Source organism: Neofelis nebulosa, chromosome 11, assembly GCF_028018385.1.
Source record: "Neofelis nebulosa isolate mNeoNeb1 chromosome 11, mNeoNeb1.pri, whole genome shotgun sequence".
NCBI lineage: Eukaryota > Metazoa > Chordata > Mammalia > Carnivora > Felidae > Neofelis > Neofelis nebulosa.
Window position 1 is genome coordinate 76,940,387 of NC_080792.1, and position 26,232 is coordinate 76,966,618.

The window sequence follows — 26,232 nt, forward strand, 5'->3', positions numbered from 1 at the left end:
ATGGAGGTGTCTGAAAGGTGGGTGGGGTACTGGCACTGGGTCAGGGTGCTGGGTAGGATGGTGAGGCTTCAAGGAGATGGTATCTTAAGATGCCTGAGGTGGGGAGGTTGGGTGGGGTGGGAACAAGCCAAGGTTGATGACTTGGGTTCCTATCAGTGAGAGATCTGACTTGATGGGGCATGTCAAGATCTGTGTCATGAGCAAGAATGATGATAGCTTTGTCTCCCTCAGACAGACCCCCTCACTTCCCAACTGCACTTGGGTTATAGCCTTGATGTGGAACAGTCTCTCTCTTCTCCCATCTGCCTCCTGAAAGACTAAATTAAGAATATTTCATATAGTTTAGCAATGCTTTTTCTGGCACTAGTGATTTCGCATTGCCCTTAACATAAACTCCAAACTCTGTATCACCCCCTACCTAACCCAACATGCCCCTGCTCACCTGCCTTAGCTAAATAAACTCCTATCTCTCCACTCTCATACCTCCCTCCCCCCACCCCCCCACCGGTTGCTTGCACACACCCAAGCTCTTTGTCACCTTAAGGCTTTTGCACATGCTCCAGCCACTCTGGCTGTCTGCTAATACTCCTTCAGATCTCAGCTCTTCATAGATATTTATTGCCCAAACCTCCTACATCCTATCTCCCTCAGTCACCCTCTGACATTCTGCTGTTTTATTTTCTTCATTTATAGTCATTAGTGTCCGAAATTGTCTTACTTGTGTATCGTATTGTATTGTCTCCCAAACTAGAAAGCCAGCATCACAAGAGCAGGAATTTTGCTGTACTGTTCACACCTTTTACCCACAATTCCTACCTAGCACCGTGCACGGCACAGACTGGGCACAAGTAAATATTAATTCCAGAATGAACGAGAAGCTCTCAACAACTGTGTGCTAGATTTTTTGGGAGAAGACGGGTATTGGGTTTTAGGACACAAGGATCTAGGTGGGTTGTGGCTGATGTGAATTGTGCTCCAAGTGGTGACAAGCATGTATCCTGGGCTATTGGTCTGAGGTTAGGTTTGGGGAAACAAGCGTTCAGTCTGATGGTGGTTGAGTTGGATGGTAAACTGGGCCAGGTCCCTTAGGTAACATCAGACCGTTCAGGTCAGACAGGACCCCAGATTTCAGGAAACGGGAGTCTTAGCTAGGCATGGCCGAGTTAAACTTGTGACTTGAGCAGCGTCCAACAGGTGAAAGATCATTGAAGAACAGTCAAACGTCCCCATTGGTTGCAGCTAAAGAGAACTGCGACCCGAACAGCGTCCAACAGGTTGCTTGGGGCTGTTGGAGGACAGACAGGCTCTGTTCTTGCGGAAACAGGTGTCCTCGGGGGCGCTGGCTGTGTTGGGCTGTAAAGTTGGGCTGGTAGGTGAGTGGAGTTGTGACCTGGGCAGCTCTACGCCCCCATCAGGCGAGGACCCGGCCCGAGCCGGTCCGCCCGGGTTGGGGGCGGAGGGGGAACACGTCGCCGGGGCCACAGGGAACGCCCGCAGAAGGTTCACCTGGGAGCGGCTCACCTGGGCGGACCTAGACTGGCGAGTCCGCGCGCTTTCAGGCCGGACTGGCCGGCCCCGCCCCCTGACCAATGGCGGCGGGGAGGCGGGCGGCGACGGGCGCGGATTGGACGGGCGGGCGCGACGGCGGGCGCGGATTGGCGCGGGCGGGTGGGGGCGGGGCGGCGCGTCTGGACGCTTAGGCGCTTGGCCTGCGGGCGGCGCTGAGCGCTCGGCTACGCGGGCGCGGCGAGGGCGGAAGTGGCGACGCTGGCGTCCCCTGAGTCTGCGGCGGGCGGCAGTGACGGCCCCAGCGCTGACGGCGGCGGCCCGGGGGGCGGCGTGGACGCCCGCGGCGCCGGCTGGGGCATCACCGCCGGCCTCGACCCCGAAATGGCGCTGCTGGCCGAGCACCTGCTGAAGCCGCTGCCCGCGGACAAGCAGATCGAGACGGGGCCCTTCCTCGAGGCGGTGTCCCACCTGCCGCCCTTCTTCGGTGAGCAGGGGTGAATGGGGGAGCCAGCCCGCAGCTCTTCTCCGGAGCGCTCCCAGATGCACCCGAACCCCCTTCTCCCGAGCATCCTCCAGCCGTCCCTCTCCCGGACACCCCAGATCCTATTTCCCCAGGCACCCAAGACCCCCTTTCCTTACAGGCACCCCAGGTTCTCCCTCTCCCGGACACCCCCAGATCCTTCGTCTCCTCCAAACACTCCACTCCTTCATCTCCACCACCTCACACTCCACCGTTTCCTTAAGATGCCCACCCCCCTCCCGCGCGCCAGTTCTCCACTTCCTTGGGCTCCCCCAATCATCCCTCTCTCCCAGACACCCCTGACACTTCCAATCCTCCCATCTTCCCGAAAGCATCCCGCCCCTTCAACCCCAAATCCTGTATCCCTCACCCTATCATTCCCTTCTTGCTTTTGAGAGTGGCTTTCAACTCCCTCCCCTTAAAATAACCCTCCCATTCCATAAGCCCTCTCTTTTCCTTACATTCTCCAGCCTCCCCCTCGCAGGTGTGAACCCTTCTTTCCTCAGAATTCCCCCATTCCAGATCAAAGACACCCCACCCCTGCACCAAGGGAGGAAGGATGAGGAGGGAGGTTTTGAAGAGGGATTCGCGAAACTCTGGCACCCCTTTCTAGGGGGAACCACCTAAAGTTTGTCCTCCATTTAGAACAGGGGTCAGGTCAGGGGAAGCTGCTTTGTGGGGTGACGTCAGACACAGAGTGCTTGGCATGGGCTCTGGAAGAAGACCCCTGCCTCATATGGCAGGTCCAGGAAGGCTGTGGGAGCGTGAGGAAGGCAGTCGCTAAGCCAGTTTCAGAGCATCTTTCCTCACCTCCCTGAGCCCAGCCCAGGCCCTGGATGGAAAATGGGAAATAGAAGACAACACCACCCGCCGCTGCCTTTTGCCTTTCGGGTCCTGGCTAAAGGTGCAACCAGACCCTTCCATGTGGGCTTGCCCTGCGCCTTGCCCTGCTCATTCACTCGGTGGCCTTGCAGGAAGATACCCATCCCCAGGACAGAGTTCAGCTGTAACCCACAAACTGACAGAACCTTAACACTGACCTGGGGCTGAAGAGATCTGGCACACGGACAGCCACTCCCGTTACCCCTAAGTGGGTGGTCCCCATCTGTGAAATGGGTTTGCTGATCTCTCAGGCTAGCTGCGAGGGGGTAAATGTGTGTAAAGCTGTGAGGCCTTAAATGCCAAATGGATCTTAGCTGCGGGGGCAGCAGTTATCGCATCAGTTCCTTGGTCCAGTTTTGGTTCCTTCACGTAGTAGATGATTAATCAGGGTTTGAGTGAGTGCAGTCACCTGGTTCGTATGATCCTCAGACCTGGGTTAGCAACCCGAGAGCAGGGTCTTGGCCTTTTATGTCCGCAGCTGCACCCTCAGTACCCAGAACAGTGCCTGGCACATAGTAGGTGCTTAGTCCATCCTCATGGAGTGTCTGAAATGTTCTTATCGGTTATCTCAGTGTTGAAATAACACTGACTCTCCAGGCAGGGGCTTGGGAACTCACTGGCTTTGGCACCGAGGAACTTTTTATTTGCATGCCTCCCCCCACCCCCCACCACCTCTTGTTCTGTGAACATTGGCAGGACTCAGCCAGCTTGCCCTGGACAAGGATTCAGAATCTGTTTAAGCTAATGGTTCTCCACTGAGGGCGGTTTTGCCCCTCAGGGGACAGCTGGCAATGTCTAGAGCCATTTTTGTTTGTCACAGCTTGTGCGTGCGTGTGTGTGTGTGTGTGTGTGTGTGTGTGTGTGTGTGTGTGTTGGGCGGGGCTGGGGGGGTGGCGTGCAGGGAGGTGCTGCTGGCATTCAGTGGGTAGAGGCCAGGGATATGCCGCAAAATACCTTACGATGCAGAGGACAACTTCACCACAAAGAATTGATCCAGCCCCAAATGTTTGCCTTGTCAAGGTGAGAAACCCCAAGTTAATCTCTTTATCTTTGGCAAAGGTGCCCGTACTACGGTTCTGCAGTTGGGGGGACCCTCACCGGATGCGATCATCTGGCTGCTTTTAGAGGAGAGGGGACGGTGGCCCCTGGAGCCAGCAGGGCCAGGATGCCAGGGCTGAAGAGCATCCCCTCCTCCCTTCCTCTGATCTGAAAGGACCCTTGTCTTTGCTGTGAGCCATGTGCCGTGGGGCAGCACATCTGTTGACAGAGGCCCCACTTATACAGAAGCCTCCGTGGGTTGGCCCACACAGAATAATTCTTAGCCCTCTTAAAAGAAAAAAATGTGATAATCCATTTTGAACCATTGTGCTTGTCTGGGAGAAGAGTTTCTCCTGAGGATTTCAGTTTTAGGAGGATGCTCCCACCAGTGGTTTTTCTCTGGGACTCAGGGGTCCGTTGAGATCCACCATGGGCTCTAACACAGGGGCTCTGTCTCATCTTGGGGGCGTGTGGTCACCTGGATGGTCCGGGTGGCTTGCGTGTGTCTTCTTGAATGGGGCAGGTCTGGCTTAGTGGATGCAAGAAGTCTGAAATAGGTTGCAGCCACGCTTCCCTCTAAATCAGGGTCTCTCCACCATGGCACGGCTGACGGTTGAGGCAGGATCATTCTTTGTGGTGGGCGCCGTCCTGTGCATTTAGTGGCATCCCTGGCCTCTACCTACTCGATGCCAGTAACACCTCCCTCTCCCCAAGTTGGGACAATGACTTGTGCGAGGAGACAAAATCTGGTGTGAGAACCACTGTTCTTCATATAAATAGGGCAAAGGGCTGAAAGCTGTTTTGTTTTGCTTTAAACGTTTATTTATTTTTGAGAGAGCGCAGGTGGGGGAGGGGTAGAGGGAGGGGGACAGAGGATCCCAAGCAGGCTCCTCTCCGGCAGCAACGAGCCCGATGTGGGGCTCGAACTCACGAACCGCGAGATCATGATCTCTGAGCCGAAGTTGGGAGCTCAGCCGACTGAGCCACCCGGGCGCCCCAGAAAGCTGTGTTTTTAAAAAGTATTGAATGCTGTAAGGAAGATCTGTGTATCGAAGGAAAAACTTTGCAAGAAGAAATGATAAATAAAAATCTGTCATCTCTTGAGCACTTACGATGTGCTAGTACTCTAATCCTCTCAGAACCTTTTGAGGTCGGGTTTTTTGGTTTGCTTGTTTTTATTTTGAGAGCATCTCTGTTGACATTCCGAAATACTTTCCTATTGGACTCATTTTTGTCCGTCTTAAGGGAAAATGCATAAGTTGCTTTTTTCCGCCCACTATATAGCATGACCATCTTCCCATGCCTGTCACCATTTGTCACAGCTGCTTAGAATTCCTTTGTTTGAATGTGGTCATCCTTTAATTAACCAGTCCCCTGCTGTGGGCCACGCACATCACTTCTCTCGTGGTCTGCTCTCGTAAACAACTCTCGTAAACAACACTGCAGTGAACATGCTCGTATGTGTTTCTTTGTGTACTTCTTTCATTATTTGTAATTTTTAGAAGTGAAATTGCTGGGTTGAAAGATGCGAAAGCTTTTAGAGCAATCACATTTCTTTCACTTTTGTCGGGTGTGGTTTGTGACAGAGTTGGTCAGCCCGGGTGAATGCTGATTCCTCGGGCTGCGGGTCTGGTGTGGCTCAGAGCGTCCACATCTTGGGCTAGCCCTTCGTCCTTATCTCTGGCCTGAACCTCTGGCGTGGTACAGGCTTTACTATGTCCACTTAGAGTCCAGCCCCTTGTCCAGCTTCTTTCTCCACCTTGACCCAGTAATTGGATCTCATGTCTGAGTGATCAGCTTGCAAGTGACTTCTGTGAGGCTTGCTCTCTCATCTTTTAGGTCAATTATGCAGCAATGTTCTACAGTACTAACAATTAGAGGGCGGAGGCAGTGGGAGAGGGGGAGGGAGAGACAGGGATGTCATTTCATCTGGTCACTCCCTGCCTAGAAGCCTCGGTGGCTCCCTATTACCCCACCTTGAAATCTGTGTTGTAGCCTCTCTGGATGGCTTGCAGCCCCACGAGTGGTGCCGTGCCATCACTTGCCTCTGCCTGGCACACCCCTCCTCCTCTCCAGCCTACCACCTTCCTTTGGCCTGGCTGGGCTCCGCTTATCCCTACGGGAAAGTCACCTCATCCGGAAAGTCTTTCCTGACTCCCTTAGACTACCACAGAACCTATCACATTCTGTGACTTTGAGCTATTTCAGCGCCTGGCCCCAGGTGAGCTGGTGATATTTGCTGAGTGAATGCTTTTGGTTCCATTCCCATGTTTTGTTTTGTTTTGTTTTTTTTTCTGGGTTCTTTCTAGAAGAAGTTTTGCTTTTCTCTCTCTTTCTGAATTAAAATACATAACTCACGGGGCGCCTGGGTGGCTCAGTCAGTTAGGCAGCCAACTTCAGCTCGGGTCATGATCTCAGGGTTCGTGAGTTTGAGCCCCGCGTCGGGCTCTGTGCTGCCAGCTCAGAGCCTGGAGGCTGCTGCGGATTGTGTGTCTCCCTCTCTCTGTCCCTCCCCTGCCCCCGCTCTGTCTCTCTCTCAAAAATAAATATAAACATTAAAAGTTTTTTTAAATAGTAATAAATGAATAAATTTAAAAAAATACATAACTCATAAACCGTACCCATGGCAGACATGACATTATTAACCAGTCATGATACCGCTCTCTCCCTTCTAGTCTAGACACAGCCTCGGTGTTTTCTTAACACGCTGTTCCAGGTCCGTCGGACGTGGTGCATGAAGCCACACCTGTCTGTTCTCACTGTTTAGGTAGAAACTGAAGATGCAGAAGGGAATGATCTCCATCTCTCAGTTCTTGACATCCACTTTCTGGGGATGATTTTTCTTCCTTCAGATCTCTTATGTCATTAAACGGACGTTCAGAGAACCAGGCCTTACAGGTATCTGGCGCTCATTAAATAGTCGTAGGGGAAACCCCAGAAAGAGTGCTTTCCCATCCCTTTGGTTCAGTGCTTGCTCTATTTGTGGGGGGCGGGGGGGGGGACAGTGGCAGCCCAGAAGGACAGAATTATCTTCTTGTTATACAGCCAGAGAAACCGAGGCCCAAGAGGTTAGGTGACATGCCCAGGGTCACACAGCCAGGGGGCAACCAATGGAGCCCAGCCACAGCTCAGGTCAAACCAGAACTCGGGCCTCAGGCCTCAGGATTCCTTATGCAGTGGTCTTGGCCATGTGCCTGCTTGCTGTCCTGGCTTCCTGTCCGGCAGAGGAGAAACCCCCTTCTGCCCCGCGTGGAGCCACCTGCATGGCCACTAAAGAGTCCAGGGGGCACAGTGACTGGTTCAAGATGCCGGAACCCGCAAACCAGATATGCAGCTTTCCTCCCGGGTGTTTGCCTCCTAATTGGCCCTCCAAGCTGGGCCCATAACCCTTGCTCATTGGAATGCAAATTTGAATGACTGGGATATAGAAGTCACCCAGTCATCCCAAACAGGTCAGCTTCTCCTGTAATTGGAACATGGCGTTAACCGCCTGAGAACCAGCCCCCTTAACACCCCTTGGCCTGGGAGTAAGAAGTTCCCCTTCTTTGAGGGAAGTTATCTGCCCCAGGGCAACAAGTACCTTCTGGGACTCGGGACCACCTATCAGATCTCTGCGGTGTTTTGTTTTTTAAGTTTATACAAGTTTTAAAGCTAATATCGCAAGAAAGATGAGCAAGAAACTGGATTGAACCGTCTTACTCTAGCAGGTTAGTTATCATTTTGGTTGAGTGTCTGTTGAAGGCTGGATTCTGTAGGGACTGGACATAGACTGTATGCCTGTGAGGGACGCTTTTAGAGGAAACTGTGTCCCTGTGGGAGGAAGAGTCCAAAAATACACTTTCTGCAATAGGGTTTTGCAATTTCGAAACTGCCAGGAGACTCTTACTGGCTGGTAGTGCCTTTGCAGGTAGTGGGTGGGGGCCCACTAGACTTTAGGAGCACCTACTGTGTGCCCGATGTCCTTCTGATGTGTCACGCTCATGATCTCACCTGGCCCAGGGAAGATCTGAGTGACCCCTGTTGAAAGAGCTGCCGCTGACTCCTGTGTTAGCCAGTTGTGTCTGTAACAGCTGTGAGTTGGCTGCTTTTGAGGCTCAACTGGGAGAAGTCACTTTGAACTTGGGTCCGCTGTCTGCTGAAGGCCTTGCTCTGAAAATCATAGGTAGATGAATGGGAAGAAACACGGGCCCTGGCGGCAGGCCGAGCCCACGCGAGCTTGAGTCCTGGTTCCACGGTGCCAAGGCTGTGTCCACGCCTAAGTTCATCCCCTCTCTAGGCCTCCAGCCCCGACTGGGCTTGGCCTCCCAAGAAGGATGGAGGTGACCTTCCCAAATGATTTTGGTGCTCAGCGCCCAGAATCGCTCCATCTTTGCCCAGATAGGACGGATGGCCTCAGGCCTTCAGACACTGCCACACAGCCCTTGGGAAAGAAACAAAGATTTCCAGAAAGAAGCTGTCTCTCCCATCTGTGGGTCTGGTGACCGACGGCCAGGGCTTGGAGCCAGCTGCTGGTCTGAGACCGCTCCAGCACCCTCATTTATAACATCCAAAGACCAGCGCGGAGCACAGACCACCGGTGCCCGCCTGCTTTGTCCTCCAGTGACTGCGAGTAGATCCTCCTCGTCCCCATGTTCAGAAAAGTCTGGCCCTGAGGTCAAGGACTGAAGTCTGGCTTCTGCTCCCAGAAGGACTCAAATGGAGAAGTAGGAGGGAAAGTGTCCACTCTGTCTCTTGCTAGCTCATCCAGGCCTGCCTCACCTCCAGCACAGGGCTGCTTGGAGGAACAGTGCCCCACTGCGAATCCCTCAGGGGCAGAGGTCGGGCCCTCCCGGGGCCCAGCAGTGCACCCGGCAGAGCGGAGTTGTCCAGAGGTGTCGACCTGAGAGGGAATGGGAAGAGCGAGTGACAGAGGGCTTTGTAAAATATAACGCACGACCCTGATCACAGCTAGCGTGACTCCTGTCTTGAGTGGCGCCCACGTGCCGAGCTTCGAACGAGCCTCTGTCTCATTTCTAAGCCTTCTAATGACCTTACGAATTCGGAAGGAGTAGCACCATTTTACAGAAGAAGAAACCGAGGTTCCGAGTGGGGAAGGGAGGTGACCAGGTCGGCACAGCTGGGAAGTGGTCCACGGGGCTGAGAAGTGGGCTGGCCCTGTGATAAGGGAGGGCAGCACTCAAAGACGACCCGGGGAGGTCTTACTCCGGGCAGAAGTAGCCCCGTTTCTGGCCCTTCCACGCTGTTTGGGAGTGGGGGAGGGGAGTGCTAGGAAATCCCCATCTGGCCAAGCAGCGCTGGTTTCGGTGAGCCACCCGGAGGGGCTCTGGTCTTAGGTTTCATTGTTTCAGTTTAAAAACCGCCTGGGTGGATGTTCACTCCTTTTGTTGCTTTCTTACAGTGTTACTTGTATCGGGGGCTTTTTTTTTTTTTTTTTTTTTTCTCTTTTTGGTTAGCGTGTTAACTGTATCTGAGCTTTTAAGTCATTACAGCTGATCCGCCCTCTCCAGGGTCCTATAAAAACCAGCCAGCTCACACTTTCCTGTGCTCGGAAGTGATTCATTTTCTGCCGTGCTGTTCCCCCAAGTTCCCTCACTCCACTCTCGTCTGAGAGCCGGTTTTTTTTTTAATGGTCTGGAGTACATTTGAAGTCCTTATTTTATGACAGGAGGTTTCCTGCTAATTGTATCCATATCCATCAGTAGGCTCCACTTTCCCTCCTCCCTCCCTTACTCTCTTTCTTCTGTGATTTCTTAGTCATTGGGAGGCTTCTTCTCTGGATTTCCTCTCTGAAGAAAAGCTTTGTCTGTTGAGAAAGATGAAAATGATGTTATAAATAATAATAATCATAAGCATAAAGAATACTTTCTTTTTTCCTGAGCATTTACTAGGTGCCAGAGACCGTGCAAAGCCCTTTAAACAACACCTCATTTAAGCCTCCCAGCGACCCGATGAGGTGAGGTCCTGAGGTGGGGTCCGTTGTCGGCCTCGTTTTACAAATGAGGAAGCCTGAGGAAGCCGCGGCTCAGAGAGGTTAACTGATTTCTCCCAGGCCACACAGCAAGTAGAGAAAAATGAGTTTCCCAGCCACATCCCCACTTCAGGGGTGGCTTTTGTTGAAGGGGACAACTGTGGACAAAGGGAGTTGGCATGCCATTGGGGTGATTTTTAATTTATAACCAGTGTTTTGGATTGGCTTTCTTTTGTTTTGTTTTTAAATATTTATTTTTGAGACAGTGGGGTGGGGCAGAGAGAGAGAGAGAGAGAGAGAGAGAGATGGAAGAACCAAAGCGGGCTCTGCGCTGACAGCAGAGAGCCCAACACGGGGCTCAAGTCCACGACCCACGAGATCGTGACCTGAGCTGAAATCAAAGAGTCGGGCGCTTAACCCTCTGGGCCACCCGGGTGCCACAGGATTGTTTTGTAAACATCCTTTCCTCTTTAGACAGTAAAAAAATTTAAAAACGACAATTCACACAACAATAAAATGCCTTATCTCGAGAAGTCTTAGTTTTACGAAGGTGGGCATTCTCAAAGCAGGCCTTAGTATAGACTGAGCCGTCACACACACACCACATACCTGTGGATTAATAAATGATTCACTTCCATTGGCTGTAATTTGAGTTCCTCCCATTATCGTCCTCGAAAAGCCAGGACCTGTAAAGTTAATCTGCCCCGTATCTTTAGCAATGGAACCTAATTATCCAGCTACTGAAAAAAAAAAAATTGAATTTGAAATAGAACCTTCCTAAACCAGGCTCCTAGCATCAACGACACAGGCATCCTGTTCTTCCTTTTTGAAGTAAGTATTGGTTGGGGTCGGGGTTTCCATCCTGAATCACACAGGCTGAAAGCAAAGCCTTGTGTCTAAGAAGAGGAGTGCTTTTTATTCCCCTGCCAAAATTATTCCTGAGATGGAATGAGAGGGGGGTCCAGGCAGGGCAGTTCAGTCGCCCCGTTGCCCAGTGTCCGGCAGGTGTCGTGGGGAAGCTTGCATATGTGCTGTGGTCATGCTCAGAGCGTTCGTAACAACTGTTGCTTTCCAACCACGTTGAAGCCGGAAAAAGCAGAAACGAGTCTGATTCTGGGTGACATATGGTAACTGATGGCTTGTGGGGCATTCTGCTCTCTGGGCAACCTCCTTATCTGAACCCTGGTGAATCCCAGGTAGGAGGTTGTCCAGCCAGAATCATCACAGAGGTCATGCACAAAATGCTTGACCTTGAAGCTGACCCCCTTCGTTATTTGTTTCCCAAGTATCTAGCAGAATGAAAGCGCTACAGAGAAAGCAGGAGGGAGTGGTGCTCCTTGCCCGTCAAGAACAATTTCTTTTCGATTAGGCAACATGGTCCTGAAAACCTGAAAATGCCACGTAGAGCCATTTAGTGAAGGGTTCAGGGGGCCTGTGAGGTTACTGGCTCACACCTTTATCATAATTCCTATCATCGATGATGGCCCTATTTAGAAAACCGTGTGTGGCTTGGTATACGAAAGCAGGGACATTTGTGTTACATTTTGATGTGTTTCATCCAGAGTGGTTGAACTAGAGAAGGTTGGGGCATTCGTTACATTAGACAGCTAAAAAATATTTCGCCGTTTTAATTTTATCTTCTTTTTATTGTCAAGGTAAGACATTTTGTTGTTCTATGTTATGACATTTTTCTATCAGGTTCGGCTGTTTCTTATTGATTTATCAGAGCTCTTTACATATTAAGGATAATTATCTTTAGTCTATGGTTTGTTTCACAGACCAGCCCTCCGACCATCAGTTTGTTGTTTGCCTGTGATTGGTGATGGGATATCTCCTCATGCCCCATGTAAGAGGTTTCTGGGTTTTGTAATCAGCTTTGTGGTATTTTCCTTATGCCTTCTGGATTGAGTAGCATGCTTAGAAGAACCTTCCACACCAAACAGAAGTGGCCATTTGCCACATATTCCCGATAACCAAGGCTTATCTGTATTTAGAATCTGTGCCCATTAGGAGTGGTCCTATGGAGTCAGACGTTGGAGTTATAGCTTATTCTTTTCTTTCTTTCTTTCTTTCTTTCTTTCTTTCTTTCTTTCTTTCTTTCTTTCTTTCTTTCTTTCTTTCTTTCTTTCTTTCTCCCTCTTTCTCTCTCTCTCCCTCTTTCTTTCTCTCTCTCCTTTCTTTCCCTTTTTCCTTCTTTCTCTCTCTCTCTCCTTTTTTCTTTCCCTCTCTCTCTTTCTCTGTCTCTCCTTTCTTTCTCTCTCTCTCTCTCTCCCTCTTTCCTTCTTTCTCTCTCTCTTTCTTTCCCTTTCTCTTCTTTCTTTCTTTCTTTTCCTTTCTCTCTCCTTTATTTCTTTCCCTCTCTCTTCTTTCTTTCTCTCTCTCCCTCTTTCTTTCTCTCTTTCTCTCTCTCTCTCCCTCTTTCCTTCTTTCTCTCTCTCTCGTTTCTTTCCCTTTCTCTTCTTTCTTTCTTTCTCCCTCTTTCTTTCTCTCTCTCTCCTTTCTCCTTTCTCTTTCTTTCTTTCTTTCTTTCTCTATCCTTTCTTTCTCTCTCTCTTTCCCTTTCTCTTCTTTCTTTCTCTCTCTCTCTCCTTTCTTTCCCTCTCTTTTCTTTCTTTCTTTCTTTCTTTCTTTCTTTCTTTCTTTCTTTCTCCCTCTTTCTTTCTTTCTCTCTTTCTTTCTTTCTCTCTTTCCCTTTCTCTTCTTTCTCTCTTTCTTTCTCTCTCTCCCTTTCTTTCTTTCTCTCTCCCCCCCTCTCTCCCTCTTTCTTTCTCTCTCTCTCCTTTCTTTCCCTTTCTCTCTCCTTTCCCCTTTCTTTTTCTTTCTTTCTTTCTCTCTCCTTTCTTTCTTTCTCTCTCTTTCCCTTTCTCTTCTTTCTTTCTCTCTCTCCTTTCTTTCCCTCTCTCTTCTTTCTTTCCTTCTTTCTTTCTTTCTTTCTTTCTCCCTCTTTCTTTCTTTCTCTCTTTCTTTCTCTCTCTCTCTCCCTCTTTCTTTCTTTCTCTCTCTCTCTCTCTCCTTTCTTTCCCTCTCTCTTTTCTTTCTTTCTTTCTTTCTTTCTTTCTTTCTTTCTTTCTTTCTTTCTTTCTTTCTTTCTTTCACGGAGAAAGAAACTTTCACAACTTCCTTTCTCCCTGGAGGTAAGATGAGGAACTAGGAAACCATCCAAACCCCCTCCCTCCCTTTTGGCAGAGGGCTTCTGGATGGCATTTTAAAGAGCCTGTTTGCTGACAACAATAAAAACCAACTTGGAGGTATATCTGCAAAACTGGTAAAACAAGAAAGGTAATTTTGGGGCACGGCTACATTCCGTAGGAAAGGTAAGGCTGGGTAGTGTCACAGTCTGCCCAGAGCAGGGGCCAGCCTGAGTTTAAACTATTCAAAAGGCCACCATGTGCTTGGTGATTAAAATCATCTTCTGGTTTTCCTGTCAGAGTACTCTCCTTTTTGGTGAGTTCACCTGGCTGGGAACATTCTAGAAAGAAAGGTGAGGGAGAAGTGGAACCAGCCCTGGTTCTGTAATTACGTCTGAGTGCCTGGCTTCCTCTTTGTGACCCTAGGCAAGTCCCTTGACTTTTCTGGGCGTGGTGGCCTTGGATGGCACCAAAGGCAGACAAGCCTGGAACATTCAGTAGGTCATGTTGAAGCAGGTTTCAGCCTCAACTGCGCCTGCACACGGCACCCGTGGGCTGCGGACAGTGAGGGACCTGAGCCCGGCACGGTTAACTCACTTGTCCAAAGTCACAGACCTGGGACCTGAACCCAGACCAGCAGACCTCAGAGCATCACACCGCCTCCTCCCTGCTCCCAGGTGCTCTGAAACTGACCCCGACGTGCGTGTCTATGTGTGTACAGAGATGCCTCTCCTGCTGGAAGTGGACTCTGGGGTCAGCCTCCCCACCCCTCTCTCCTGGGGTCCGCCCACTCCCCCCCCCGACCCCCCACCGTCCCTCTCAGCTCCTCCTCTGCTCCCCGCTCCAGAAGTACACTTAGGCCCTGCATCCCTGCCCTCCCCAGTGGAGCAGAAGCCGTGTCCCTGCCTGGTGGCCACGGCACACAATAGCCACTGCTCCCAGGGCCCGGCTCCTGCTGACCACAGCGGCCTCGTGACCCGCATAGCGCACTGTCAGGAGAACGCGAAACAAAAAGCCTTTCTCCCTGCCACCGGGGCAGGACTGCTCAGAAACTGCACAAGAGCTCTTTTCAGAGCGGAGGAGGCCAGATAACATTTTTCTGCGTCTCTGAAATGCATGCTCAATGACCTGTGTCACTGGGACAGGCCGGTAAACCGCCCATGGGTGGTTGGCAATGACTGGTTCCGGAGCCCCGGGTCTGTACGTTCTCCCATGGAAGGTTCTCCTCGACTCGGCCCGTAGCGGGGAAAACGATCACACGCGGACCGAGGGCTCAGTTGGCACGTATGATGCCTCCCCACGTCGCGCAGCCCCCCAGGGCCGGTCTTCCTACGTTCTCCTTTATCAGAGAAACTGGGGCCCCATCCCCTCCCCGTATTCTCCGCCATCTTGGTGGTATGGGTGCCTCTAGAACCATGCGTCGGGTCAATCGGCACCACCAGTGGGTGGATAGAAAGTGGGACTGGAGGGAAGTTTCCACCGTCGGGCCATTCATTCGTGCCACGCATGCTGGGCACAGGGGGCACAGGACGGGGAGGAGGGGGGGCCCAGGTGACCAGGTCCCTGCCCTCTCAGAGCTCAAGTCCAAGGGGGAGATGGGTGGTAAATAGAATGACACGTGGAACCACAAGCACCATGAAACGGACTCGGAAAAAAAGTAAAAGGAAAAAATACGACTTTATGAGCAAAAAAACCCCCACAAAAAACACAAGCCCTGACTTTTCCCCCAGCATGTTAAATGCGACAAGTTTTTTCCTAATTTTTAAATGTTTATTTATTTTTTGAGAGAGACAGACAGACAGAGAGTGCAGGCAGGGGAGGGGCAGAGAGAGAGGGAGACACAATCCAAAGCAGGCTCCAGGCTCTGCGCTGTCAGCACTCAGCCTGATGTGGGGCTCAAACCCACGGAACCGTGAGATTACGACCTGATCCAAAGTCGGACACTTAACGCACTGAGCCACCCAGGTGCCCCGACAATTTTCAAACATAAGGTAAAATTGAAAGAATTTTAACAGTGCATATTTGCACACCCACCACCTGCATTCTGCCATTAATATTTTACTGCACCTGTCTATCCATCCATCAGTTCGCCCTGTATCTTTGGACATTATGCATTTTTGGAGGATGAGGACATGAAGCCATCAGCCAGAGCTGAGGAGCAGTCAGTCCCCATGCAGCACATCCAGGGGACCCGCCTGGCCCCTGTGAGGGTCAGCATTGGTGACCCCTGGCTGCACAGTCAAGAGGGAACAGTCGCTGTGACTGGCTCGCTTGCATTACTATTTAAGTCCAGAACGCCTTGTGCTTTGCGGCAGCCGGTAGTAACGTGCTCCAGGGTTAGCAGATTCCACGACCCTCCCTGCTGGATGAAGTCAGTGGTGCGTCAGGCAAGATGAAAGATTGGGATGGGGTAGTTTGGGAGGCCCGAGTGCTCAGGATTAAGTGGGGCAGGCCGTCTGGACCCCCAGCCCAGCACCTGGGAGCCGCACCTGCATGGCCCCGTGGAAGGCGGTCTGGCCCCACAGGCACGGGAGAGAAGCCCAGTGGATGACAGAAGGCTGGCCAGTCAGCCTGAGGATTCTGTGCCTGAAGCCTGCCCTGGGCCTGACGAGGGGCCTCAAGAAGGCAGAGGATAGAGGGGTGTGGGTACAGGCCAAGCGTGTTCCCGTTGGGCAGAGATTCCTCAGGGCCCGTGGCTTCTGAGCACAGCTGGCTGACGTTTGCAGGACCACGGAGCTTGAAGTCGTGAACATGGTCAAAATCCATCTTAATTGAGTTCGTGCACCGGGGACTCTGCTAAATGCGTCCAGTACATGGTTTTTTAATTCCCGTGACAGTCCTATGAATTAAGTACAATTACTGCCCCATTTGACATGAGAGGAAACCGAGGCACCCAGGCGAGGAGACTTGCTCAACTGGGGTGTGGCCGGGGCAGGATTCAAACAAACCCCATCTGTCTGGATGCCTTCCCCACTTTCTTTCCACTGGCTTCTGGGGTATTTCATTTATAGTGTCTAAAGCTGTTTCCCCAATGCACCTCTTTTAACAGCTGTGCTTGGACTGTTCCAGATGGCTGGCCAGGTGTGCCGGGTCACCTTGGGTGGAATTCAGTCTGCAGCTGCCCCTCCCCCAAGCCTCTGCTCCCGTGCGGTCAAGGTGGCGTGCACACCGAGGCCCCCGCCTGACCTGCCGGGCGAGGAGAGTCTGGCATGTCCCTCCCGTGGGTACCCACGGTGGCCTGCTCGGGCGTCTGTGTCCCCGGGGCCCTGTGGTCTCTGGACACAGCAACGAGGGGGGAAAGAATGTGTTGGGGGAGCACAGCTGGCTTCAGGCTCTGAGGGTGAGGGTCGCGCTGAACCTGCTCACGAGGGAACCAGCCGTTCCCTGCGTGTTTCCTCCATGCCAAGCCCTCAGCAAGAGGCTCTGACCTGTGGGGTGTCTCAGGTCCTCACGACAGTGCCAGAGGGTCACAAAGGAGGGAAAGGAGGGGGGCAGGCTGCTCAGAGTCCCAGGCCCCACCCATTTCGAGGTCTGCCTTTCATGGACTCAAAGGTGTCACTGGCGGGGCGCCTGGGTGGCTCAGTTGGTTAAGCGTCCAACTCTTGGTTTCTGCTCAGGTCACTGTCTCATGGTTCGTGAGTTTGAACCCGGAGTCTGGCTCTGTGCTGGCATAGGGCAGCCTGCTTGGGATTCTCTCTCTCTCTTCTTCTCTCGCTCCCCCTCCCCCACCCGTGCTCTCCCCCTCGCTCGCTCTCTCGCTCTCAAAATAAATAAACTTCAAAAACAAAGACAAAAAACGGTGTCACCAGTAACACCAAGAAGGGAAAACCCCCTCCAATTAAGAACATTCCGATTCCAGACATAAGCAAAACGTGTGCCTTGGAGGTGGGTTCTTTCAAGTCCTGCCCGCGGCATCTCTGATTGGTCCTGCTGCCCCACTGGCTAGATGGGAAGGCTGAGGCCAGTGCCTGCAGAGCAGGGTGGAGGTTGAGCCCGCGTCCCTCACGCTGTGTTAAGTGACCGGGACCCCATTGCTGACGTGTTCTCCCGGGCTCTGAGGCTGGGTCTCCGAACCGTGGAGCCTCTGTGTCGCCAGTTTCTTTCTTTCTTACAGGCTGGTGAATGAGAAGGTCGTTTAAAAAAATTTTTTTAATGTTTATTGTTTATTTTTGAGAGAGAGAGAGAGAGAGACAGAGCGTGAGCAGGGGAGGGGCAGAGAGAGAGGGAGACACAGATTCGGGAGCAGGGGCTCCCGGCTCTGAGCTGTCAGCACAGAACCCGACGCGGGGCTCAAACCCATGAAACGCGAGATCATGACCTGAGCCGAAGTCGGACCCTTAACCGACTGAGCCACCCAGGCGCCCGAGAAGGTCATTTTTAGTCAGTCTGGCCCTTCTGCCTCATAAGATTCCTCAGACTGGTCTATTAGCAGTGATCCGCCTTGTTGGCCAAGAGGGCTTTCTCAGAACGTTATTTCTGCAAGGTACTGTATACAGCTGTGCTGATCAATAAGGTAGCCACCGGCCACATGTGCTATTTACATTTCAATGAATGAGAGTCAAGTAAAATTACAAATTCAGTTCCTCAGTCACACCACATTTCAAGTGCTCGGTAGCCACACGGGGTCTATATTAATGCAGATACAGAACATTTCCATCACTGCAGAAAGTTCTGGGCAGTGCTGTCCAAGAACAAAGGGTGCTGCGGATAAAAGGATTTGCCCCCTAGATATTCCAGTTGGATTTTAAAGGCTCTGACAAGTCCTGCAACAAGAAACTGGTCTCACCTGGAGCCCACCGCTCCAAATTAACTCGCCCACAAGCCTTCTTACCACCTATAAACAGCTCCGCTCGTCCCTAAACACACCAAGTGAACTGCCTTCCGGTTCCCAAGCGTCTGTGGCCTATGGAGTTCCTGAATCTCCTCCTTGTTGGGAATCTGAATCTCTCTTCTGGTTTTGTCCCCAGATTGCCTCGGGTCCCCAGTGTTTACTCCCATCAAGGCAGACATAAGTGGCAACATCACGGTATGTACTTGGCCCAGCAGCCACAGCCCGGAACCTCCACTGGGACTGTGAACCTGCATTAGTCACCAGCGCCCTGCTCCTGGCCGCAGGCTCCCCAGGTTGAGGAACAGGAAGGATACGTGGAAAACAGGCTTGGCCCCCAGGTCATCTGGCCCAGGGCTCTTGGTGCTCCTTTGAAATCATATACCCCGCAGTCACAGCCTGACGGGGATGACAGTCTGAAGGGTTGACCTGGGAAGGAACCTCCTGGTTCTTGTATCCACCACGACCAAATAAGAAGTAAACTCCAAAGTCCACGGGTGCATTGGCTCGGCCCTTCCCCCCTCCCCATTCCTGGGTCATCCCCTGGACTGCCGTCACCCAGCCACTGCCCTTCTCCCCGTGAGGATCCACGTACGGCCCGGCCTGCCGCTTGGCCACGCTGGATTGTCTCATTTTGTCAGCCCAGCGGCCCTTTGAGGCTGGTCTGTCGTTATCCCCGTTTTACAGACGAGGAAGCCGGGGCTCGGCGGGGTGGAAGGGCTCACCCTAAGGTCACACAGCAAGGAAGGAGCGGAGGTGGGATTCAGATCCAAACTGCCTGGCTCCGATTCAGGAGCCTTGTTCCCGGACATCTTTGAATCCCAAAGCGACCGTCCACTTCCGATGCTCAGGGTCTGAGGCGCCATCGATCGTGGTTGGAGAGCATGGACCCTGGAACCGGTCTATGCCGGATCCCGCTGCCAGCTATCCCTTCCCCTGTCTGAGCCTCGCTTTCCCCACTGCAAACGGGGGTCATGACAGCAACATCAGGATCACTGGGAGGATCAAGCAGAGCAGCGCCCATAAAGGGCTTTGCCAACCCTCCCGGCTCACGGAAGGTGCTCGGTAAACGTGAACAGTCATGGTAGCTACTGTCATGTAGTTACTGGCACAAGCCCCTGCTGCTGGTGCTGGCGCGGGTGGGAAGGAGAGGGGTGCTCCCCGACCAGGTGTGGGGGACGGCCTTTCCAAGGGAGAACCCCGTGTGCTCTGTTTCAGAAAATCAAAGCTGTGTACGACAGCAACCCGGCCAAATTCCGGACCCTGCAGAACATCCTAGAGGTGGAGAAGGAAATGTACGGAGCAGAGTGGCCCAAAGTGGGAGCCACGCTGGCGCTGATGTGGCTGAAAAGGTGATGGGCTTGGGTGGCAGGGCGTGTGTGGCTGTGCAGCCCCGGGGGCCCTGCTCTGCAGACTAGGAGCGTCCAAGCCTACTGTTGCCTTCCGAGGCCACCCCCGTTCCTTTCACGTGTGTGAAATGCTGAGAAAAAGTGCCCAAAGGGCCAAGGCCCCCCTGCTGGTGATGCTCCCTTGTTCCAGTCCCACCAGAGGCATAGCAAGTGAGTGCATACTCTAGATGTCGTTCTAATCGTTTTTTTTTTTTTTTTACGTCTGATCGTATTTCGTGTGCTGTGAGTTAGGTGTGGTGATCATCCCCATCTCACAGGGGGAGGCCACTGGGGCTCTGGAGGCCAAATAATGTGCCCAGGTCACAGGGTCAGAGCTGGACCCCAATGGCCAAGCACAGTTGTGCAGGTTGTACACTGCACAAAGGTGTGCTATCCAGGGCTGGTTGCATCATGCACGTGCCAGGTTTGACTTTATGGGAGCTTCTTGACAGGAATACAGCGTCTTGAGGAGAAGGCACTCTCTCTGATTTGCACAGAATTGTCCCATGGGCTGGAGGCAGGGTACCCTGATAGGGGATTTGAACCCAGACAGTCTTACCCCAAACTTGAGAATGCTCATAATCACTGTATATATATATATATATATATATATATATATATATATATATATATATATATATATATATCATCCTTCCAGCAGATACTTGACCCCACATCCAGTTGTTCTCATCTCACAGATAAGACCACCGAGGCTCAGAGAGCCCGGGCAGTTGGCTGGCTGAGCTCACACAGCTCTCTACCAGGCACAGAATTCTCCTTTAGCTGTGTAGACACCACTGGCAGCTGCCATGAAGCCAGGCACATACTCCGTCCCACGGATGTTCCTAGTGTTGCCCTATCTTGGGCCTGGAGTCAGGAAGGGTGCTCCTCCCCCGTGTCTCTCCCCAGCCCCAGCCGGCCACCTCTCCCCACCACATACTTCTTCGGTGAAATGGAACAGAGAGAGTCTCCCACCTGGAGGGCGCAGCCGAGGACGTCAGGGGGGTGGGTGGGCTGCAGTTAACGCCCTCACAGCATGTTTTAGGGACCACCCCCACCCACTTTTGTCTCTCGGTGACAGACTCACAGGCCTGGGTGAGGCCTGCTCCCTGGTTCATCCATCGGCAAGTTCTGCCGGTTTCTTAGGAGGAGCAAGGCAGATGGTGATGTTCAGCTCGGTTAGATTGTTCGTGTCCTGATCAGACATGGGCAGAGCCGGGTGACTGGGAGGGCGGGTGAAGGGAGATGCCAACTGGCTGAGCACGTAATAAGCACCTGCTGTGTGCTGGGCCTGTGGGATGCCGCATCGAACAAGTGGGGTCCCTCTTCAGATACCACAGCCTGAGTAGGGTATCTGGCTGGTGGGTGCATCCTGACAGCAGGGTAGCAGCGCCTGGAGCAGAGAGAGGTCAGGGAGGGCTTCCTGGAGGAGAGGTGCCAGGCAGAGTCTCTGGGACTGAGCAGGAGGGTCCCAGGAGGACGAGGCCTTGGAGAGGTGGGAGGGCAGGAGAGGCCCGGTGCCTGCTAGTCTGGGAGGGTCTGGTCTCACAGGTTCTGGATGTGAGGCAGGAGCAGGGAGGGACCAGGCGGGATTGGACAGAGGTGAGTCCCAGCCTGATCGGGGTGCTGGGGAGCCACCGAGGGCCATGAAGGTGTTCAGCCACAGGGTCAGATGGTACCCCATCCCGGCTGCTGGGTAGAGGGCGGTCATTAGGGCTGTGGGGAGGCAGGGGCTCAGCAGAGGTGGCTGAGCAGGACGGGGCTGGGATTGTCCCCTGGGCTCAGTCCCACAGCCCAGGCTGATCCCTGATGGTTAAGGGCTCTGATTCAGGTATGGAGGACTTCCCTTTACCTCACAGGTGACAAAGAGACCCTTTAGTCCCAGTGCTCCTGCCCCTAAAAGCCTCCCCTCATCCCCCGCCAGCCTGATCCCCACCTCTCTGCAGGGAAGGAACAGAGCAGCTCATCCAGGGACTCCGGGGGGAGAGGGAAGGGTGGGGAAGGAAGGAGTCGGGCTCCGGGGTCAGACAGTGGGGTTCGCATCCTGGCCTTTGCCTGAGCCTTTCGGGGGTGCCTCGATGTTCTCCTCTGTGAAACGGGCAGGTTGTGCCAAGCCTAGCCTCCTGGGGCCGAGGGAGCCGGAGATGAGATGCCGTGCATTCAAGGGCCTGGAGGAGGGGCTCAAGCGGCCACTGGAGGGTGTAGACAGTGGCTCAGGGCGGTGGTAAAGGCGGGGCGTCCAGGCACAAGGCGGCCCGGTCAGTGTGTCCACAGTCCGTGGTCCGCGAGCTGACGCGTGGCGGGGGCTGGCCGCGTGGAGACAGAAGTGGGCAAGGCAGGCCCAGACCCGGCCTCGTAGACCTCGCAGCCCGGCGGGGAGCGCGGCCAGCGGCCAGCGGCAGGTCTCCTCTGGACAAGGTGCCCGGGAGCCGCTGCGCTGAGCCGGCTGGTCACGTTACACGTAAGCGGGGTCGAAGCTACCACCTGAGGAGTGACCACCACCGGGAGCGTGTGTGCGCGTGCGTGTGTGTGCGTACCCGCGGCTCAGAGCGGGCGCTCAGGTCCAAGTGCGTCAGGGTCTGTGCAGGGGTGTGCCGGCGGCGTGGCGGGTCCGAGCGCGCCCGGTCCTGAAGCGCCGTCTCTCTCCCGGGCCGCAGGGGCCTCCGCTTCATCCAGGTCTTCCTCCAGAGCATCTGCGACGGGGAGCGGGATGAGAATCACCCCAACCTCATCCGCGTCAACGCCACCAAGGCCTACGAGATGGCCCTCAAGAAGTACCACGGCTGGATCGTGCAGAAGATCTTCCAGGTGAGCCGGCCCCCCTCCTGCCACGGCTTAGCCGTGGCCCTGGGGGACCTGGTTGGGCCCAGCTGGGCCTATTGGGGGTGAGGCTGGCTCACGCAGGAGCCCTGTCACATGCGCTCGCCCAGCCCCATCTGTGGCCACGGTGGGTGTTTCTAGAGCTGCTCCGTGCCGTTTCCGTTGAGTGTCCCGTGACGCCTGACCAGGGGGCTGTGGGAGCAACCCTGGCGCTGGCGGGCAGGCTGTTTGGCCCCTTGGATTCTCCCCGGATCCTCACCCTGGGAAGGGAGGGGAAGAAGGGCTCCTGTACCCACCGGGGCATCTGCTAAAGAGACGCGGGTCCACAGGGCTCTTGGTGGCTTACGTTGGGGTGACATTAGCCAGGGTTTCTGGAAGTGGGGCTTCAGCACTAGCCCGGTTGCCTGGGGGCCCCCAGGATCACCAGCTGAGAGGTCCATCGGGAAGATGTCAGGAGGTCCTTGGGGTGCCCCCCATGCTGTCTCTGGCTAACTCTCGTCTCTTGGCCCCTCGTCTGGCCCAGCCTGTCCTGGCCACCCTCCCCCGCAGCCCATCCCCTGTCCCCTGAGAACCGGGGTCCAACAGGCTGGTCTCTTTCCCACAAGGCACAGGCTGGGTCAGGAGCCAGTCTGGGTACAGGCAGGAAGAGCTGGGCCACCTCTGGCTGTCCCCCCTGGTGGGGCTGGGGGCAGGGCCCAGGTGGGTGCCATGAAGCCCTGCTCCCCGCCCCCCCCCCCCCCCCGCCACGCTGTGTTGCCCCCTACAAAGTCCTTGCAACCCGCACCTGAGTGATAACAGCATGTCCTGTGTGCCTGGCCGAGGGCGGGCTGCCCACACATTCTACTCTTCACGAACGCACATCCTCACCTCCATTTCACAGATGAGGAATCTGGTGCTCAGAGAGGTTGGTTAATTATCTCGCTCAAGGTCACACAGTACGATGCGGTCTGGGATTCCACCTCCCTGAGCCTCAGCATCGTCATCTTTCAAATGGGCATAAACTAGGCCTCACCTCCAAGGGTTGTAGTAAAGATTAAAAGAGTTAATATGTACAAAGTGCTTGGTGCCTGGTTTACACTCAGTAAATCAAAGCTTTACTGCTGCTGTTCGTATGGATGATTTTATTATTTATAGCCACCCCAGCCTGTCTAACTCCTAGCCTAAGCTTCTGACTCAGCTGCAACCTTTTCTTTCTGGCTCTGCAATTCTGCGCGTTACCTGTTCTCTGTACTTTTCAAGTGTCAGGGGAGCCTTGAAATTTAGGGACGTGTAGCCCCACCCCCCCGAAGGAGAAAAGAGGCCCCCGTCCATGTCAGCAGCCCTCTCCCCTGGTCCGAAAGTGCGGTCTCTGAAGAAGCAGTCCATCTTCTCCAGAGCAGGGGACCCAGAGGGAAGCGGCTCGTCCATGCTGAGCACCTACTGTGTGCCTGGTGCATGCTGAGTACTTTGCACAACCTCCTTGATCCTTACGAGAGCAACCTGATGCCCGTGGGTGCCATTATCATCCCGATTTTACAGATGAGGAAACTGAGGCTCAGAGAGGCTAAGTAACTTGCTCAAGGCTCACAGCTAGTCGGCGGCACAAGCTGGAATTTGAACCCAGGTCTGTCTGTCCCCGAAGCTGGTGTCCTTCCTGCTGTCCCTCACGGGGGTAGAAGGGAACACACATCTCCCTCTTCCTTTCCCTTCCGACACCATGAGTAGCAGGGACCTCGGGGACACCCCCTCCCAGAACCCCACTGTGCCCCGCCTGGCGGCCCCTGCTGGTCCCCTAACTCTGTGCCCCCGCCCCTCTCGCCCGTCTCAAGGCAGCGCTCTACGCGGCACCCTACAAGTCTGACTTCCTGAAAGCGCTCTCCAAGGGGCAGAACGTGACAGAGGAAGAGTGCCTGGAGAAGGTCCGTCTCTTCCTGGTCAACTACACGGCCACCATCGACGTCATCTACGAGATGTACACCAAGATGAACGCCGAGCTCAACTACAAGGTGTAGGCACGCGCACCCCAGCAACCGGCTAACCCGAATCACTGTGAATCAAGCTGGCGGGCCGCCCGCACCGGCCCGCGTGCCCCCGCCCCGGAGCGGCCCAGAGTCCGGCCGGGGTCTGCAGGGGCCGGGCGGCCCAGGTTTTTATTTTTTAAGTCATTTTGGGGGGTTTATCCTCACGGAGCAATAAATAACGATCCTACTTCCGAATCTCCTTTGAATTTCACAGCAGCACAGACTGACTTTATCCCTTCATTTCAGTGTGGGAAAGATCAATTAATGTTTCTAATCGAGTTCTAAGGTTTGTTTTGTTTTTTTTTCTCCCCCCACGCGGAGCATAACTCTGGGGGAACTGTGTGTCACACCCCTCCCTTGAAAAAGAAGCATGTGTCCTTAGGATCTGGCTGAATGATGTTTTGGGTATTTTAAGGACCATGCGGAGTTTGATCTGAAATTACACAGAGCCCCTGTTGTGGGATTTTTTTTTTTTTAAAGCAAACTGGCGTGTGTTCTCATGTGGTTTGCACAGCCCGACCTCACAACAGTCATTAAAGATACTGCTCTTTCTTACTGTCTTTTGCCAGACAGTTTTTTTATAGCCGAAACCAACCAGCAAGCCTTTGATGGCCACGGGGAGGGTTATTTTAAAGCTATCAGGCACAAATGAGTGGCCCTATGTGACTATATTTGCATTTTTCTGCATAGTTATTTTCTTCAGGGACAGCTTTTCCAACCTAAGAAACTACCTACTGTGTGAACTCTCTCAAGGGGGAGAGGATGAACCCTCCATCTACTGAGACCCAAGAAAAATGCCTCGCTGCCTTAACTGTCCTTCTTGGCGCTAAAAAGAGCTGTATTTTTTAAAGTGTTGGGGCGAACAGAGCAGCCCCAAAAGAATTGATGTGTGTTAAAACCCGCTGAGGAACAATTGGTGATTTTTATGCAGAGACTAAATGATCCTTAATAAACAAATCTCTATTTTGGAATCACCTTGGTGTGCTGGTTTTGGTTCTTGATCCCTTTCCCACCCCCCTGCTTCTGGATAAGAGGTTACAACTGGGGACCAGCCAGGGCCCTGCTTTCTGGCCTCCGTGGTTTACAAAAATAGAAGTGGTTGCCACATTGAGAAACTGGAGAAATTTCACACACAAATCTTGATTTCTAGCTTCTTTAGAAGAAAAATCAGACTGCGTGGCAGGAGCTGAGGAATAATTGCCCCCTTGGCTGGGTAGGACAAGTGGACAAATATATTCTCCATTTTGCCCCAGTCCCTACCAATCCCTCTTGCCTCCCTAACCTGTGACCTGAAGTTTTTCGCTTGCTCGTAGGCTGATGCTTTTTCTGATACTTGGGTTAAATGGAGAGAGAATCTTTGTTTTACTTCATTCCTGCTCCTACAGAGTTGGCAGTCTAGTGGGCAGGATGGGCCAGTAAATCAATAGGGATGATACAGAGTAGTCCGTGCCCAGAGGGTGCCTGGGGCCACAGATGAGGGGCCGCATCCCTGGGATGCCTCTTAGAGAGTCATGCCTTGCCCTGAGCCTCCATGGAAGCGGTGGGGTGGGAAAGAGCCTGGCAGAGGAGGACGGGCAGGGGACGGATGCTCCAAGGCATAAGCGAGACACCCAGGGCAGGCTGTGTGTGTGTGAAATCATGTGATGAAGGGATATGAACTTGACCCTGAAAATTATGGAGCACCTTCAAGGGTCCTTGTTCAATCAGCCAGGTAACCAGTTTGGAAGGCTGCCTCTCGCACGACCAAGGGATGGACGCCCGAACTGAGATTTCTACTGTCTCTGATTTCATTATATTTTCCAGTGTTGCTGGTGGTAGGAATGCTACTGGGCTTTCCAAGCTCCAACTGCTTTTTAGGCTTTTTAATTCTGCCACAACTAAAAGGAATTCTGCGTCTTCATTTTAGAAACAACCTTTCTAGGGGCGCCTGGGTGGCTCAGTTGATTAAGCGTCCAACTTCGGCTCGGGTGATGATCTCACAGTTCGTGGGTTTGAGCCCCACGTTGGGCTCTGTGCTGACAGCTTGGAGCCTGGAGCCTGCCCCTTCCCTGCTCACGCTCTGACTCTGTCTCTCAAAAATAAACGTTAAAAAAATAAAAAACAGACTTTCTTGGGGTGCTTGTCTGGCTAAGTTGGTAGAGCATGAGACTT

The 26,232-nt window shown here is 53.2% G+C and overlaps 1 protein-coding gene across 1 annotated transcript; it reads left to right on the top strand.

Moving 5' to 3' along the window:
• The first annotated feature begins 1,766 nt into the window (after nucleotides 1-1,766).
• Nucleotides 1,767-25,054, top strand: GLTP (glycolipid transfer protein). The gene is made up of 5 exons (XM_058691011.1): nucleotides 1,767-1,993; nucleotides 18,013-18,071; nucleotides 19,092-19,225; nucleotides 21,919-22,069; nucleotides 23,890-25,054. Exons 1-5 carry the CDS (start codon nucleotides 1,891-1,893, stop codon nucleotides 24,070-24,072), a joined length of 630 nt encoding a protein of 209 aa, XP_058546994.1. The 5' UTR covers nucleotides 1,767-1,890; the 3' UTR covers nucleotides 24,073-25,054.
• The last annotated feature ends 1,178 nt before the right edge of the window (nucleotides 25,055-26,232 follow it).

Excerpts from the sequence above, each read along its gene's own strand:
- GLTP (XM_058691011.1), top strand. The coding sequence starts at position 1,891 with ATGGCGCTGCTGGCCGAGCACCTGCTGAAGCCGCTGCCCGCGGACAAG. Across the intron at positions 18,072-19,091 it reads ACATAAGTGGCAACATCACG|AAAATCAAAGCTGTGTACGA; the intron begins GTATGTACTTGG and ends GCTCTGTTTCAG. Across the intron at positions 22,070-23,889 it reads TCGTGCAGAAGATCTTCCAG|GCAGCGCTCTACGCGGCACC; the intron begins GTGAGCCGGCCC and ends GCCCGTCTCAAG.